This window comes from Eublepharis macularius, chromosome 7 (assembly GCF_028583425.1).
Source record: "Eublepharis macularius isolate TG4126 chromosome 7, MPM_Emac_v1.0, whole genome shotgun sequence".
In the NCBI taxonomy this organism is placed as follows: domain Eukaryota; kingdom Metazoa; phylum Chordata; class Lepidosauria; order Squamata; family Eublepharidae; genus Eublepharis; species Eublepharis macularius.
In genome coordinates this window covers 64,976,559-64,993,136 of record NC_072796.1, presented here as the reverse complement: position 1 = coordinate 64,993,136, position 16,578 = coordinate 64,976,559, and the positions used below count along the sequence as shown (strand labels likewise).

The 16,578-nt window shown below is 40.2% G+C and overlaps 1 protein-coding gene across 1 annotated transcript in view; it reads right to left on the bottom strand.

Moving 5' to 3' along the window:
* CEP76 (centrosomal protein 76) overlaps window positions 1–16,578 on the bottom strand; it is a 29,620-nt gene that overhangs the window by 8,610 nt on the left and 4,432 nt on the right. Inside the window, exons 2-10 of the mRNA XM_054985443.1 lie at window positions 15,886–16,041; window positions 15,239–15,320; window positions 14,227–14,451; window positions 11,528–11,713; window positions 10,519–10,616; window positions 8,691–8,819; window positions 3,237–3,428; window positions 1,124–1,290; window positions 276–609 (exon numbers count right to left, since the gene is read on the bottom strand). Of these exons, the coding sequence (XP_054841418.1) occupies window positions 276–609; window positions 1,124–1,290; window positions 3,237–3,428; window positions 8,691–8,819; window positions 10,519–10,616; window positions 11,528–11,713; window positions 14,227–14,451; window positions 15,239–15,320; window positions 15,886–16,041 (1,569 nt within the window). The remainder of the gene's footprint in view (window positions 1–275; window positions 610–1,123; window positions 1,291–3,236; window positions 3,429–8,690; window positions 8,820–10,518; window positions 10,617–11,527; window positions 11,714–14,226; window positions 14,452–15,238; window positions 15,321–15,885; window positions 16,042–16,578) is intronic.

Genomic DNA, 16,578 nt, shown 5'->3' with positions numbered 1-16,578 from the left:
TGCAGTATACAAATGAGCTTAAGTAGAGGGTAAATAAAAGGTTGAGCTGGAAATAAGTTGTCTGCAGAAAGATCTACCTAATTCAATTTGTACTTCCTTGAATGTGGGTGATGACTCAGCAAGACACTGATACATATTTTGCATCTCGTACTAGCTAAAGCCAAAGATTGCAATTCAAACTGTCAAAGTATCAAGGATCTTCACCAAATATTGAGAGTTTGAACCTCTTAAAGAGGCTGATAGCAACCTGCACATGAAGCATGAATGAACTGTACCTTCCTGTGTTCTGCAACCAATATTCTCAGCTGCAACTCCAGTTCATTGCTTGCTGTTGCAGCATCTATTGTAGAAGCACAGAGAGGAGGAAAAGGTGGAAGAGCAGTAGTGGCACCCGGAGAACAGACAGATTTGATTGCTTCTCCACTCATTGGCTTCCATTTGGATTCATCATGCAAGTCAAAGACACAGACTTCTACTGTCTCAGAAGGCTGGCAGTTTGCCAAAAACTTTTGATGATTGAAGATGCATCCTATTGTTCTATAGGGATACAGAGGCTTGGGTTGCTCAACAACTGGAGGGTCATCAGGCTTAACAGGATTGTGGATGTACCTAAAGGTTAATAGATAAGCTATTATTAGTGCTTAACACTATCCCTCTTCAAAGACCTTAGTCTTAGTGCTTAACGCTATCCCCTTTTCAAAGACTTTGATAAATATTTTCATTCTACAGAGATATTGATCTGGTACACATGTAATGCTGCTGACAGCTTAATCATGACCAATTGGGAGTGGGCCATAGAACACACTCTGGAGCACACAGTGTGATGGCTCCCTGGCTAAGAGGTAACTGAATTTGTTTGACAGTATAATCTGAACACATATTCCCTATTTTGTAGTGCACTACCACTGCAAGGCAGAGGTTATACATGTTGCCTTCTCTTTTGTAATATCTGGTCCCACTTTATATCTATGTTTTAGACCTAAAGCTCTATGTGATGAATAACATTTTTAAAAAAGAAAACAGTAAAGCACAAGATATAAAATGGTTAATAAAATGTCTTTGGTGAATCACACAACCAGAACAGAGACTGGTATAAATTTATTGTGAAATTCTATTTACTTACCTATGTCCTGTCAAACTCTCCCAGAATACTACTATTCCATCAATCCCATAAGTCATTACCCATGTGTGAGGAACTCCTTTAGCTTTGGTTCCTACACATACAAAAGCTTCTAGTCCAAATCCCAATAGAAGACCGCACAGAAGGTTAGCATGATCTTCACAGTCACCCTAATGAGAGGATAAAATAAAGTCATAACATGAGTTAATACAGACAAAGAGATAAATCTTCAATGAAAGACAAGTTAACAACCACCCCAGATTTACATACTGAAAAAAACAAAGAATACCTGGATAATTTGTTTTAAATTAATATTCCATTGGTAGCATTTATATTCATTTAATTGCTAAATAACATAAAATTCAGAATATGCAAATTAAAAATCCTGAAGATTAACACTGCAATCCTAAACAGAATTACTCTAGTTTTTAACCCACTGATTTCAGTGGTGTTAGAGTAGATTAACTCTTCTTAGGATTCTTTTGCATTCTTTACCTATAACCAAGTATAGGCTATGGTTTCAACCCGTTATGGTTTCAAGTCATTATACAAAAGCTGCTCACTAGAACACATAACAGCTATAAACAGTATGTTGAATTTTACTCAGAGAAGATTTTGGAATAGAAAATTTGCATTTAGAGTTTCACCTTGCTATAGAAAGGATTCTAAACTGGTGATGAAACACACACTCCATCAACAGCATAATTCAGTGTTTGCTGGCACAATATATGTAAAAACACATAAATGAAACTTCTTGGGACACTCAAGAGGTCCTGGACCCAGAGCTGCCTCTTCCCCTTTCACCTTAGAGGCACAGCTCAACCTTATTAGTTGTCCTTGGCCAGAGGTCATTTCGTAGAAAGAGCTGGAGGAACTCATTAGCATAACTCATTAGCATATGTTATGCCCCTTGACATCACTGGAAGTGTGTCATTAACGTAACTGATTTGCATATGCCACACCTCCTGACATCACCTATCTTGGCTGTTTTGGACCCAATCCTGGCCATTCAGGGCCGAAATTGGGCCCCAAATGGCAAAAAGTGGCTGAAAATAGTCGAAAAGGGGCCCAAAACGGTCAAGATTGGGCCACTGCTGAGCACGAGAGTGATCCACCACCCATCAGAGGCCCCATCCAGGCCTTTTCAGCCCCAATCCAGGCCGAAACAGGCCCAAAATGGCAGAGAGTCAGGTCGGTGGGACCACCTGACATGTGACCTCTTTGGGGAACTGCCAGAACTGCATTCCTGCACGTTCCTCCTCTAAATGAACCCTGTCCTTGGCATCCAAGTCTCATGCTAGCTGCTTTCCCTGCTAGGCTGAGAGAAGGACTTGTCTTTCTGTTGCCATTTCTACCCTCTTGTCTATTATTCTCAGCTGCCCCGGGCTATACTGGAGTCCCTTCTGGCCAGGGTTATGTTTCTCCCACCACTAATGCTTCTGTCATGGCTGCTGCCACCACCAACCCTGCTACTGATACAGTTGCTGCTTCTGTGTCTTTCCAATAGCCAGGAAGTATCTTCTCAGTTGATGCTTTCTAACCACAAGTACCTCCCCTCATGAAAACATGGGGGTGCTTTTATGGTTCACCTGCCCCTGAGAAATTGACCCCTATGTGATAGGGCTGATGGCACCACAGTACTTGCACCCAGTACCCAACACAACCATACCAAACCAAACCACTATATAAATGAAAAATTTGATGCATGCTTTCTGAAAACTACAATACATTCTGCATATTTGTAGTATAAACATTAGAAGCAGTTAAGCATTCCCATTTCTACCAACTACTGCGTATCTATTAGAACTTTAATTTGCTAAGTAGGACTTTTAAAAAGTTTACAAAACACTGGCTTTGATCCAAACAATCATGACGGGGGCAATCTTCCTCAACTATCCAATGAGTGCATTCACTATCAACCAACTGGGCAGCGGGAGAGAGCTGGTGACCTCTGTCCCCACAAAAACACGATAAGGTGCCTTCACTTATGCACAGGATTTTTAGATCCAAGCCAACACCTTTAAGGTAGGTTTAAACCATGGATACATGTTATACAAATATTCCTATTTGCAGTATTATGTGGTCTTAAACTATGACATTCCTTGTGACAATATACCTTGTTTCTACATAGAAAAGCCTGAAGAGTACACCACTGTTCATGTTTACCACCTCCACCGCCAATGACAGGGGCCCTTTCATACCCAAGTACACTAACAAATCTTGCAGCTTGTCTGGGTGTGTCCAACAGGCGACCTGCTCGAAGTGGTCGAACATATGAACATACTGGTCTGTTTACTCCGTTTTCATCCTGAAGATTAAAAATACAAACACAAAAAAGCGATTAAGTGATTTTAACTAGAAGTCAAAGAATTATTTCAACCTTCATGGAAACACCATTATCAGACACAGATTTCTGTATCAATGGTACTCTAGAATTGTCATCTCCGTAAGTACACTAATAAAAACAAGAACATTCTAGTTGTACAGCACTACAGCATTTTAGACAAAAGTGGGTTTCATGGCCACATAATCATATTCTGTGAAGTTTTACGCTAGATGGCACAGCTTCTTCGAAGAGTAGAGAAGAAAAAACAGTGGTGCAGTGGGAGGAAAGACTGTTTCACTCAAAGATATAATAAAAATCTTTTTTCCGCACTGCACCATTGTTTTTTCTTCTCTGTTTTGATTCTATATTGGTGCCCCCAGCTCTTTTTTAGAGAGTAGATGTAATTTGTTACATATCCTGCTCTGTTCTATTTCAAAGTTATTTCTATGAAAAAGCTTAAGGGTTAGAAATGCTTCATTTTTATGAAAAGTTTATAAACCATCAGATAAAAGGAATCATCATCATCTACCTCTAAAAATTCTGTTCAGGCCACAAAATATTTTCATTAAAATGTCCCGATCAATGTAACAGAAAAGTCAGATTCCTTTATTTCAATATGCAAATTAGAATCAATTACATCTATATCATCACTCTTTGCGATCCCAGCTACATAGTTCTGAGTTCCAGTTTAGCTGCTTCTTAGTACTACAATAAAAACTGGGGAAGGACTTAAATACTATGAAGAAATAGGTACACCAAAAAAGGGGACTATGAATCAAGAAAAGGGACAGGAAACTATGGTGAGCATATATCACCTACCAAAAATCATACCTGTTCTAGAAATCTTTTCGTTATTTAAATTTTGTTTTAGTTTTCAATATCAAAATTACAAAAAACATTATACAAACCTGCCTTACCACTTCATAAATTTAAATGTGTTCTAAACTATTAGAATGTATTACAGAAGTGTCACCAGTTTACATATCCCTTTTATTTCTAATGGTCTTTGCTCTTAATAGTCTCTAAATATGAGGGACTGAAGTTACTGTTTAGAGGCTCAGCTAGACCAACACAGGCCACAGATTGTGGTCAATTAATGCAATGCACAGATTAAGCAAGTAATAAGAATTTCTAAGCAGTAAAGTTAACATTAATTAAATCCGAGGATTACATCATCACAATGTCACCACACTACTCCCTCAAAGGATAGGGACATCACACTAAAATTCAGAAGCAAGTGCCTCTGAAAACTGCAAGCTCAGAGGAAAGGTAGAGGATTGTTCATGTCACACTGTTGTATAGAGGTGCTTTCCAAAGCATGTAATTTAGAATATCCCCTGCTCTTCTCCTGAACTTGGAGCTGCTGAGCAAGGCTTTCTGCTGCTGCAGCTTCCTGCACAACCCTATTTGCCCCCATTTGGCCTTAGAGCCGATTTTGTTACAGCTTACTTATTCCTTCTCCATCCTTTCTCCCCATCCCATTAGTAGCATAAAAGCCTCCCACTTCCCACAACTACTCAGCTGTTTGCTGCAAGGCACATACACAGTCCTGACTGCCCTTGGCTAAAAGGAGCCTGGATATATTGACAGAGAAGGAGAGGAAGGTGAAGTAGGAACACACAGCTCAGTGTAGGTAGCAAATGTCTCTCTCTCTCATTCTCTCTCTCTCTCAAAAGGGTCCAGAGGCAATTGAGGAAATTACAGGCTGACTAGTGTAACATCTATTCCAGGTAAGTTAGTACAAACTGTAATTAAATATGGGAATATGAAGGATTCGGTTTCGTTTTCCCGGCCATGTCAGACGCTCCTCTCCGCAGGTCCGGGAGGAAATGTCCAAGCAGCCTGACCGGGCGGTTGACCTGTGAGGGTTAACCCCCAGGACTCCCAGTGAGGGAGCCAGGGTCCGGAGCGCAGCGGGAAGAACCCCCTAAAAGCAATGCAGGGGGTAAATTGCCCGTTTGTTCCAATGGAGGCCGGCAGACTTGCGCAGCACTTCGCGTGCTGCCGGGCCATGGAGAACGGCAATAAGCAGATTTAAGGTGAAAACCTGTAAGTAAGCGAATCCCTTCTGATTTCTAAGCGTATGCGAAGGATTGGTGGGAGTTGAAGCTAAGAAGGCGCGGATTTCTTCCCCTTCACGGAGTTTCGGAACTTAGCTGGCGCCCCCCCCCCCCCTAAGATGGCGACGAAAAAGCAGAGCCCTGCGATGAGTAAATCGGTGATGGCGATGTTACAGGGGAAGGGGGAAACCCTGGAAGAGATGGTCAGACGAGCGGTCTTTGAAGCTATGCAGCCCTTTGTAGCGAAGCTAAATGAAATGGGGCAAAAGGTTGATTCAGTGGAAAGCAAAGTGAAAACCATTAAAGAAACAGCATCTGGAGCACAGCAGTCTGCACGCGAAAACACAGTACTCATGAAAGCAACAAGTAAAGAAGTGAAGCTCTTGGAGAATCAAATAATAGGATTACAAGTGGACCGTGCCCAAACGGTACTGCGTCTCCAGAATGTAAAAGAGGAGCAAAGTGAAAATCTAAAAGATTTGGTGTTGGAACTTCTGGCGTCATTCGCAAAGGCAACTAAAGAAGAGTTAAAAAGCGATATTTTGGAAGTCCGGCGGACATCTTCAAAATATGCAATGAAGCGTCAGCTGCCTCGCGAGATTATTATTGACTTTTCATCTAAGAAGACTCGGGACACCATCTTATATAATTTGTATAATGTGGACTTGGACTATCTGGGCAATAAGGTTAAGATATTGAAGGATGTTCCATTTTTGGCTCGTAAAAGAAGATTTAAGTATAAAAGACTTGCGGCTTTCCTGAGGAAATGTGATGTAAAATACAAATGGTTGTTTCCGGAAGGCATCTGTTTCAGATACAAGGATCAAACCTACAAGATAATATCGGAAGTACAGCTGAGAGACTTTTTGTTTAACCATCAGGAGTTTCAGCAAGAAGGAAGTCCAAAGTCTGAAGGGGAGAGTGGGGGGGAGGAGGGAACGAGCGCAGCTATTGTAGCTGCGCAGAGAGAACTGAGACCGAGACGCAGGGGGGGGGGGGGAGAAGACCTGATCTTGAACGTAGTCTGTATTTTATAAGATCTACCAATCTGATAGCATGTTAGAAAGTTAACTTTAAAGAAAAATTTGCAGCATGAAGGGAATACAAGACATGTAGACGTAGTGTGTGTTTTCTGTTTATATGTTGCTCTTCCCTTTTCTCCAGTCCCCTTTTTTCCCTTTATATTTCTGTAGTTTTTTGTAGTTTTTATGTTAGAAATTAAAAATATATATATATATATATATATATATATATATATATGGGAATATGAAGTACACAGAGGAATAAAACTAGCTGAGAGAAAATCAGAAAATGGCTTCTGCAAAAGAAAGTCTTGCTTCACTCATCTTCTGACATTCTCAGAGGTTAATAAGCATATGGATAAGGCTATTTAGAAAGTACCCCACCAAAGGTACCTGAGTAAACATAACAGTCATGGAAAAGGACAGATCCTCTTATGGATTAAAAATTAGCTAAATGATAGGAAGCAGATAATAGAAATAAACAGACAGTTCTCAAAATGGAGAGAAGTGAAAAGTGGTGTCTAGGGATGTGCGCTTCGGGTTTCCAATTCGGGTTTTTAACCTGAATCGGGCCCGATTTGGAAAGAGCCAGGAATCCCAAAGCAAAGCTTTCCATAGCAATTCATATCGCTTTGGGAAGCTTTGGGCAAAGTGGCAGCAGCCGCGCCCACAGCATTTTTCTAGCTGTTTGCTGCAGGCGCTTGCAAGCAGCATGAAAAGGCTGGCTTTCAAATGCCCTCCACTTCCTTCACCTGATGAGAGGGGGAGGAGGCTCCCACTCCCATTGGGTGAAGGAAGCGGCGGGGCATTTGAAACGGAAAACCATCCTTTTTGTGCTGCTTGTGAGCAGCACAAAAAGGGTGGCTTTCCAACATGACAAGAAAAGGGTTGCAAGTGGCAAGAAAAGGGTTGCTTTGAGCTTCGGTATGCCAAAGCGATTTAAACACCTGAGTCCCAAAGCAGTTTGCCACTTTGGGATTCAGGTTATTCTGAATTGTTTTCCCACTTTGGGTAAACCTGAAGTAGGAAACCTGAATCTTTTTTTGGCTGCACACCCCTAGTGGTGTGCCACAAGGATAAGTATTGGGACTGGTGCTATTTAATTTGTTCATAAATTATTTGAAATTGAGAGTAAGCAGTGTAGTGCTAAAATCCAAGATAGATTGTGAAGAGATACAGCATATTGGGTGAGTGGACACAGCATCATAGCAAATGAAATAAAATGTAGGTAAGCATAAGGTGATGCACATTGGAAGCTAAATATATGCCAATGAGATCTGAACTGTTGAGACCAAGGCTGAAAAATCTTGGGGTTGTAGTGGATATCTTGATGAAATGATGATACTGTGTGCAGCAAGAGTGAAAAAGACAAACTGCATGCTGGGGATCATTAGGAAAGGCACTGAAGAAAAAAATGCCAATACTGTAATGCTCTTGCATACAGCTATGGTGCAGCCTCACTTGGAGTACTGTGCACAGTTCTAGTAACTGTATCTCAAAAAGAATATTACAGAACTGGAAAAAGTACAGTAGAAGGCAACGAAGATGATTAAGAGGATGGGGCATCTTTCTTAGGAGCAAAGGCAGAAAATTCTGGGACACCCAGTTTAGAAAAGAAGATGACCAAGGGGGATATGATAAAGATTTATACAATTATGCAGAGGGGGAAAGTAGATAGGGCTTCCCCCATAATCCTTGATCTCAACGAAGTTGATTGGCAATAGGTTCAGAACAGAAAAGAAAGTACTTCTTTACTAAAAAATGGTAGTGGCAATACTGATAGATGGTTTTAAAAGGAGATTAGACAAATACAGGGAGGAGAGGTCCATTGGTGGCTACTAGCCATGGTGAGTAAAAGGAACCTCCATATACAGAGGCAGCAAAATTCTGATTACCAGTGCTAGAAGACAGCATGAGAGGAAGGCCTTGACCTCTATGCAATTTGTTGGCCACTGTGTGAAACAGGATACTGGACTTGATGGACCACAGGCCTGATTTAAGAGGACCTTCTTATGTTCTTTCAGTGAAGGAGTTTGCTGTTTAGGAAAGGATAAGTGAGTTTATGAACATCTAGAAAAAATATGGAAGGTAAAGCCTACAGGCCTTTAGCTTTTGCCAACAAGTATTTTTGTAAGTATTTTAAAAATGTTAAATTAACAAACCTGAGCAAAAATTTTCACCAGCCTTGTGTTGTGCGAAGTCCTAATCTGCAGGTATTCTCTCCACCACTGCTTAGCATAAACAAGAAACAAACGTTCTTTTTCTGCTGTTTTCTGCCGTTCCAAAGCAAACTGCAATTCAAAAGAACATGCACTGTGCTTTATTCTTCCATGTTTTCTCTTGATTCTTTATTAGTGTTGAACAATATATGCCCCCCATGCCAAAGCTAAACATAAGATTTTCCTCTAAAAAATAAAGTTCAGCATATTTTAACACTATGTTCGGCATAGGCTGGTGCATTTTTTACTAAAGTAAAAAAAGTTTACAAAAAGAAGGGGCCTAGTCACAAAGAGGTTGAAAGGGAGAATTAATACAGTCAGATTCCTCCAGAATGCCTGGAAACTATTTAAAACTACACTAACTGAGGCCCAGATAGAATGCATACCTCAGGTCAGGAAAGATACTGCCATGTCTAAAAGGATGCCTGCATGGTTAACAACCCAAATCAAGGAAGCCATCTTCTTCTATGTAACATTCTTCTACTAAGTGAGGAGCTTGGTTGGATCCAACTACTCCTTTCTGCTAAGGAAACACAGGAAAGCTTGCTCCGTTGAAGATGGCTCCTCACCTCAGCGGAAAGGTGTCACTGGACCCAACCCTATGTGTCTTGTGTGAATATTGTCTGTACACTCAGAGAGCTGGAAGGGACCAGAAGGTCATCAAGTTCAAGTGTGCCCCAATACAGGTTCCTCCACAGATTAGGCTCTAATATGACATAATGCAGGTCATGGTGTGCTACAAGGAGATCTGAACCAAATGCAATGAACCTGTATAGATAGTACTAGGTTAACCAAACGACAGAAAAATTCAAAGTCACTGACTTGATCTAAAAAAAAAATCATGTCCAATGGTATATAGAGTTATTGCCTCTTAATGGTGTATGGGGTGTGGGTGGGGATCATACTGAAAGGTGCTGTACTAAACGGCTTGTTGATACCGGCAAATTGCTCCAAAAGGAATTGTAGTAATTCCACATGGTAGTAAATACAACCACTGGATACATATAAAAAAGGAGACATACAGCACCCTCTAGTGCTAGTTTCAGCTGCTGGAACTAGTACTAGTAGCAGGGCAATACAAAACATCTGTGGCCCACAAAGCTACACTCCTTGCTCTAGATATACCACTCCAGAATGGAACATATTACAAGGACTGAGGGGTCTTATTTCTAAGCAAGGGAGTCACATTAATCAGGGGCTAAATAGGTAGCACTGAGAAGTCAGAACTAGATTCATGAGGGAACAACACTGCTGATGAAGTGGGCATGCTTTTTTGTTTTTTTAAATTTATTATTTATTTTATTGTGGAAAAGCTAAAAGATAGAACAAAAGAAAAAAGTAAAACATAAGAAAAAGACAATGACAAAGGGCCAAGAATAGCCTACAAATCAGTCTACAAAGTCTAATTCAGCGGGCATGATTTTTTGCATGGAAAAGATAGCACAACAGAGAGAACACCACCAATTCACAACAGCATAAACTCTCACAAAAGTTCAAGTTGCAATTTAGTAGCAAAATGATGAAGTAAAAACTGTTCCAAAAATGCACAAAATATTATTTTAGGACATAAGCATAAAGATCAGCCTTATCAATTTTGTTAGTTCTCCAAACCAAATATGCCATGCGTAAACAATGGTGTTATCTTCTTAATCCTATTTTCACATGATCTTTTAAAACGAACAAAGAGGTAGAAAAAATTCCAAGTTACTACCCAATTTGGAATACTGATCTGAATTACATTAATACTAATGTTATTTAAATTTAGACTTACTTGAGTATTAACTATTTCCTGAGAAAGAGTCTTATTTAGCTTTGGGTACATTTCAAGTTTGATGTCAAGTACTCCAACAGAAACTTTTGATTCTGTACCTTTGGATCAAAATATATGGCTTGATCAGAAAACAAATATTTTAATAGATCAGACAGCACGTGTTGTCTTTTGCAGACTTTGAGCCAAGGACAGGAAATCCTCCATCCCTCCTTCAGAATTTTTACTAGTGTTTAAGATGATCGTAAAATGCAAATGTAAAATTCATTTGTTTGTTATCAACAATACAAGTTCATGTAAACACACAACAGCTACTATAAAAATGTCCTATGTTCCTACAATATAAATGTTAATTGTTAATACATGAATAATGACTATTCATTAATTTTGCTTATTTCAAACTGGAGTCCTGATGACCAATGAACATTCCACTAGCTTTGAAGACAACACACTGCTGCTGAACTGAAAGCTAAGAAAATCTGCATTATCTACAACAGAAAGAACAAGCTGATACTTTGATTATTAATGACTGTGACAATTCAAAACAAATTCTTCATCAAGGATTCTAATGTCATATTTGATAACACTTGCAATGAAATCCCTTCAGTTCTGGATGGCAGGTGTCAAGATTCCATAGATAGTGTTTTTAGACATTCTCAAATATTGAAAATATAAAAACAGCATTCCTTCCACAGAGACAGCCTAGAGGAACAGTTCTTTCTGATGCCCCAAAGATTGTTATTTGTGTCAGTTTAGTTTGTATTTTGTGGTCAACTTTCTAGATATCCAATTCTGAATGAACTTAGATTTTAAAAATCCACATAATGAGGCCGTGTACAGAGAAGGGGATATTTCTGCAAATACAAGAGAACCTCTTGATTTGCAGAAAAATGGGAAAAGCTTAAAAAGAATTTTACCGTGTGTACTCTAACTGACAACATTTTTTCTATCATTACTATACTACTATACTGTACTATAAGTCTATAACTATAATTATTATAGTTTAACTTACCCACACCAAGAAGCTCAACAGCAACTGTTGTCATCCTGTTTTCTGCACTAAGGACAGACCGCCACTCCAAGAAATAAGATGCTACTAATGTGGTCTCACCAGCTGTATCTGTCTTGATCAAAACAATATGCACTGGATCACATATTGACAGCATAGTAGTTGCATCCGCCATTTTACTTCCCTCGCCTGTTAATGGTACATGAAAACAAATTTAGCAAGAAAATTTGTCTAACAGTTTCCCCAGTATTGCCATTGCACATCCGTAGAAAATGAAGCAAGAATCATAAATAGCTTTTAAGATTGTCATTACATGAAAAGCTATTAGGTTGGATCTTGCCTCCTATGTGAGGGGAAGGTTATTTGTGCCAAAAGAAAGTACATCTATCAGGGTTCTTAGTTCTTAGATGATGGTAAAAAACCAACGATTCTACATAAAGCTTGCAGCCACTCATAAACACATAACCTCTTGCACTGTTTATTTACTTCTATTATACCTCACTTTTTTCCTCAATGGGGCATCAAAGTGGCTAACGTAATTACATAATAAAAATGAGAAGAAAGGCATGCTATATGACTCTTTACTAGGGATGTGCGCTTCGGGTTTCGGATTCGGGAAAAATACCAGAATCAGACCTGATTTGTAAAGATTCGGGGTTTCTGAAATGGTCCCAGCATATCTGGGCCGTTTCGGAACCCCCGAATGAAAGATTCCCGAAGCTATTTGTATAGCTTCGGGAAGCTTTGGGGCAAGGGGTTGAAAGTCCCTCTCCATGCAGCAGGAGGGAGAGGGACATTTAAACCACAGGGTTTCCGACAAGCAGCTGAGTACTTTGAAGGGAAGGAGAATCTCGGTGCGGCTTGTCGCCGCTGAGATCCTCCTTCCCTTCAAAGTCCCCCTCCCTCCTCCAGCTGGTTGGAACGAGGGAGACTTTGAAGGGAAGGAGGATCTCGGCACGACAAGCCATGCCGAGATCCTCCTTCCCTTCAAAGTCTCCTCCATTCCAACCAGCTGGAGGAGGGAGGGGGGGACTTTGAAGGGAAGGAGGCTCTCAGCTCGGTTTGCAAGCTGCGCCAAGATCCTCCTTCCCTTCAGAGTTTCCCCATTCCAACAGGCTGGAGGAGGGAGGGGGACTTTGAAGGGAAGGAGCTTCCCGGCGCCACTTGCAAGCCGTGCCGAGATCCTCCTTCACTTCAAAGTCTCCTCTGTTCCAACCAGCTGGAGGATGGAGGGCTAGGGCTGGGGTGTGGGGGGGCTGAAGCTGGGGGTTGTGGGGTGTTTAAAGGGCCCTGCCGCTTGCAAGCGGCAGGTCCCTTTAAACTATCAGCTGGCAGGCAGGATTCCTCCCTGCCACCTGCCAGCTGATAGTTTAAAGGGACCTTTAAAGGGCTAGGTAAGTGGGTTGGAGCGGAGGGGGGGAAAGTGGGGGGTTTAGGGGTGGGGGAGCTGGGGGAAAACCTAGCCCCCTGAATCACTTCAGAATGCTCCGAATCTTTATGGAGCATTCCAAAGCCATTGAAATACCCGAATTCAAAGCGGCTTTCTGCTTATGGTTTTGGGTGTTTCTGAATGTTTTTTCTACTTTGGGTAAAGCTGAAGCAGAAAACCCAAATATTTTCGGGGTGCACACCCCTACCCTTTACTATTTGTAGAGCAAACCACAGTTTGCACCTTAGGACTTAACATGGAGAAAGGACTGGGCTTTTATTATGTTACTATAATACGCTTATCTACTGCATTTTTTCATAAAAAACAAATTTTTAAAAATTGACAGTCATCAGTCACAGAGTACAACTCATACTGAACAATATCATTTCAGATTGTAGGTGAGGATGTTAAGTTTGAATGTCCCAACTCCATGTTAAAAAAGGACACACATACACCCAGCCCATGTCTTGGAGACGGGATCTAGTCTAGATTTCTTCCTGACAGTCAATCTTATTTCCACTGGTGGGGAACATGCCCACTCAATGAAGGTGGAGAAACTAAGTGAAAGCATGTAAACTCACAGATCATATACAGGGGAGAAGACACGCAACTTGAAAAGAGTTCACTCAAACAATCTCCTCTTTGTAGACCAAAGGCAGTTTTGAGCCACTATGCACAAAAATTTATAGCATCTTTTCCCTACCTAAAACCAAAGGATCAGGTTTGCAGACAAGCTCATAATAGGCAAGACTCGTAGATCCCTAAAGGTGAATCCTGCTGCATTTCAATACCTCTCCGGGAAATTCTGCACCCAAAACATTTTTGGAGCCACTGTACTTAGGCCAGCTGGAAAGGCCCTGCTCTGTGTTCCCACTCTGTCAGACATTTGATTTGCTTTCATATATGGCAGGGCCACCTTGTTGGTGGCATCCTGACTTCATAACATGCTTCTCTGAGAAGCATGTTTGGCTCTATCTTTTTTAATCCTTAGAAAGGAACATCCTTTTTCAACAGACTTTTGGGTTGAATTAGAACCACCGGTGCTAGGGATATTCAGTCAATATTTAATTTTGTGTTTCTGCTGACGTTAGTTTTTCTGTTTATTCTTTGATTCTATCTGCTTATTTTGATGGCTTACTTCAACGTCTATTTTACTGAATGTGAGATTTTAACTGTGATTTTATTATAAACTTTTGGCAAGGCTTCATTGAAAAGCAGAATATAATTTTTAAATAAATGAAATTATAACCAGTCTTGAAACAGATCTTCTTACCTAGGCTATCTTTGTATACTTCGAGTAGAAAGCCATCATTGAAATCAGGTTCGCAGGCACATGGGACAGGTTTAGAACGGAAACGCTGATTTCGAAAATGTAAACAGAGAGTAAAAGTGGAACAAATTTGACCAGGCAAAGGCTCAGGTTCCTGCAAATGTTCCAGGAAGGCTTTCCCACCCAAAATCTGAAGGTACAGATATCTTCGTGTTGGATCAATATTAGCTGTAAAGTGTAACAATAAATATGGACAAATTACATAAAAATCACAAGTAATGTATCTATAATTGGTAACACCTCATAAATATACAGGACTGATTCCAGTGAACGAGTTTAAGTATCATTCCCTGCTTTCTGTTTCCCCAGACGGCCTGCCATTTATCATGAAACTGCTTTTGAGGACTTGGAGATCAAACTATGCCACTGGACAGGCACCTACAGCAACAAGAAGAAATAGGGTAAACTTGCCTCCTTCTTCCTCATGGCTGTCACAATCCATGGACTGCAGAGGGAGAGGTAGTTCTAACAATTCTCCCTCTCATCCCTGCAGCACCTGTCTTGTGACACATTTTGCTTAGGAGGCCTTCCTGACCTTCACTGATGAGTTCTGGGACAGGGAAGGGAAGGGAAAAACAGAAGAGAGCCACTCTGCCAACTTCTTCCATGACTATTCCACTAGATCCAATCCACAAATGGAAAAACTTCAGCCCAAATTCAAGGCAGGAGTTAAAATATATATTTAGTATTTATTGCAGACTTAGGAATGTAATTCCTGTCAAGTTCCCACAACATGCAGCGTGAAAAACAATTATATTTGCATTTGATTACAAAGGAAGAATCGTTTATAAACATATATATTACAGGAACATCACTTCACTTAAAACTTTACTAAAAATGCAGACCATATCTGTATCAAAGGAAACATTAAATCTCTTTATAGTAATTGATATTTAAATATCTAAAAATTTCAAATCACTGCAACAAATGCTAAACATAACATATAAACACATACTCTTTTTCAGCACAGGTGGCTGTCGATCCACAAAATGTGTAGGCGGCTTTGGAGTTGAAGTAACTTCTGTGTCATTCACATTCTAGAATTACATAATAATATATTTATGGACATCTTAAAGTGAAATTCTTTGGTAACTATACAACACATGCCTGCCAAAATATCTTCCCAAAGGTTACATACCCCAACAGAGGCTCAAAGACTACAGAAAGCAATATGCTGTAGGGTGCTAGCTATAAAGCAGCCCTGAGAATTGCATAACTCAGAAGCACTCTAACAGTGAATTCATAAGAACACTTTCCTGGGAGTAAACCCCACTGAATAGACTTCAATATGATTCTGAGCAGACCTCTCTAAGATTGCTCTTTAAGCACCCATTACTTTGAATCTAGTTTAATCAAGTACCTAAAACAATTTCATTTCAGTAAAGAACTGTAATAGCACAATTCACTTGTAAGTAAGTCTGCATCACAACAAAACTAAACACAAGTAACTGCATCACATTTAGATTATGCCACATATATTGTTTATCGTATCAGAAGAGCTGCTGTATGACCCTATGCAGTTACTCCAGTTTAACCTCTCTGGTCAACAGGCTTAGACTGGAGTGACTGCATAGCTGTTAATCTTTTTCAAAATATACTCACAGTCATGAAGTTGAGTTCTTTCACTACATCGTCAATAATTCCTCGCCGTATTAGGGCCTTCATCAAATCTTCTTCAGATAGCTGTTGATGCTGAGGTGCCAGTTCTTCACGTATTGTCTCAGCAAGAACTTCTCGGATCCTGTTGTGGACATCCATCTATACAGAAATGGGTTTTTTGGTTAACATATCAGGTGCATGATTTGAAAGACATTCTGACATACACAATGCAATTGTATGCATATTCACTTAGAAACAAGTCCCATTTTATTCAACGGCACTTACTCCTAGGTAGCTATGTTTTAATAACATAATAACATTCAATTTATATACTTCCCTTCAGGACATCTTATTGCCCACTCAGAGCGGTTTACAAAGTATGTCATTATTATCCCCACAACAATAATCACCCTGTGAGGTGGGTGGGGCTAAGAGAGCTCCAGAGAACTGTGACTGGCCCAAGGTCATCCAGCTGGCTTCAAGTGGAGGAGTGGGGAATCAAACCCGGCTCTCCAGATTAGAGCCCCGCGCTCTTAACCACTACACCAAACTGAAAATGGAAAATTTGGAGGAACACTGGAAAAATACTTGTAATTGGATTGCAGCTTTAGCTAAGTGACTTCAAGAAAAAAAATTAATAGCAATAACCTAAACAACAGTGAATGACCTGTTTAGAAACATTTTTTCTTACAATCA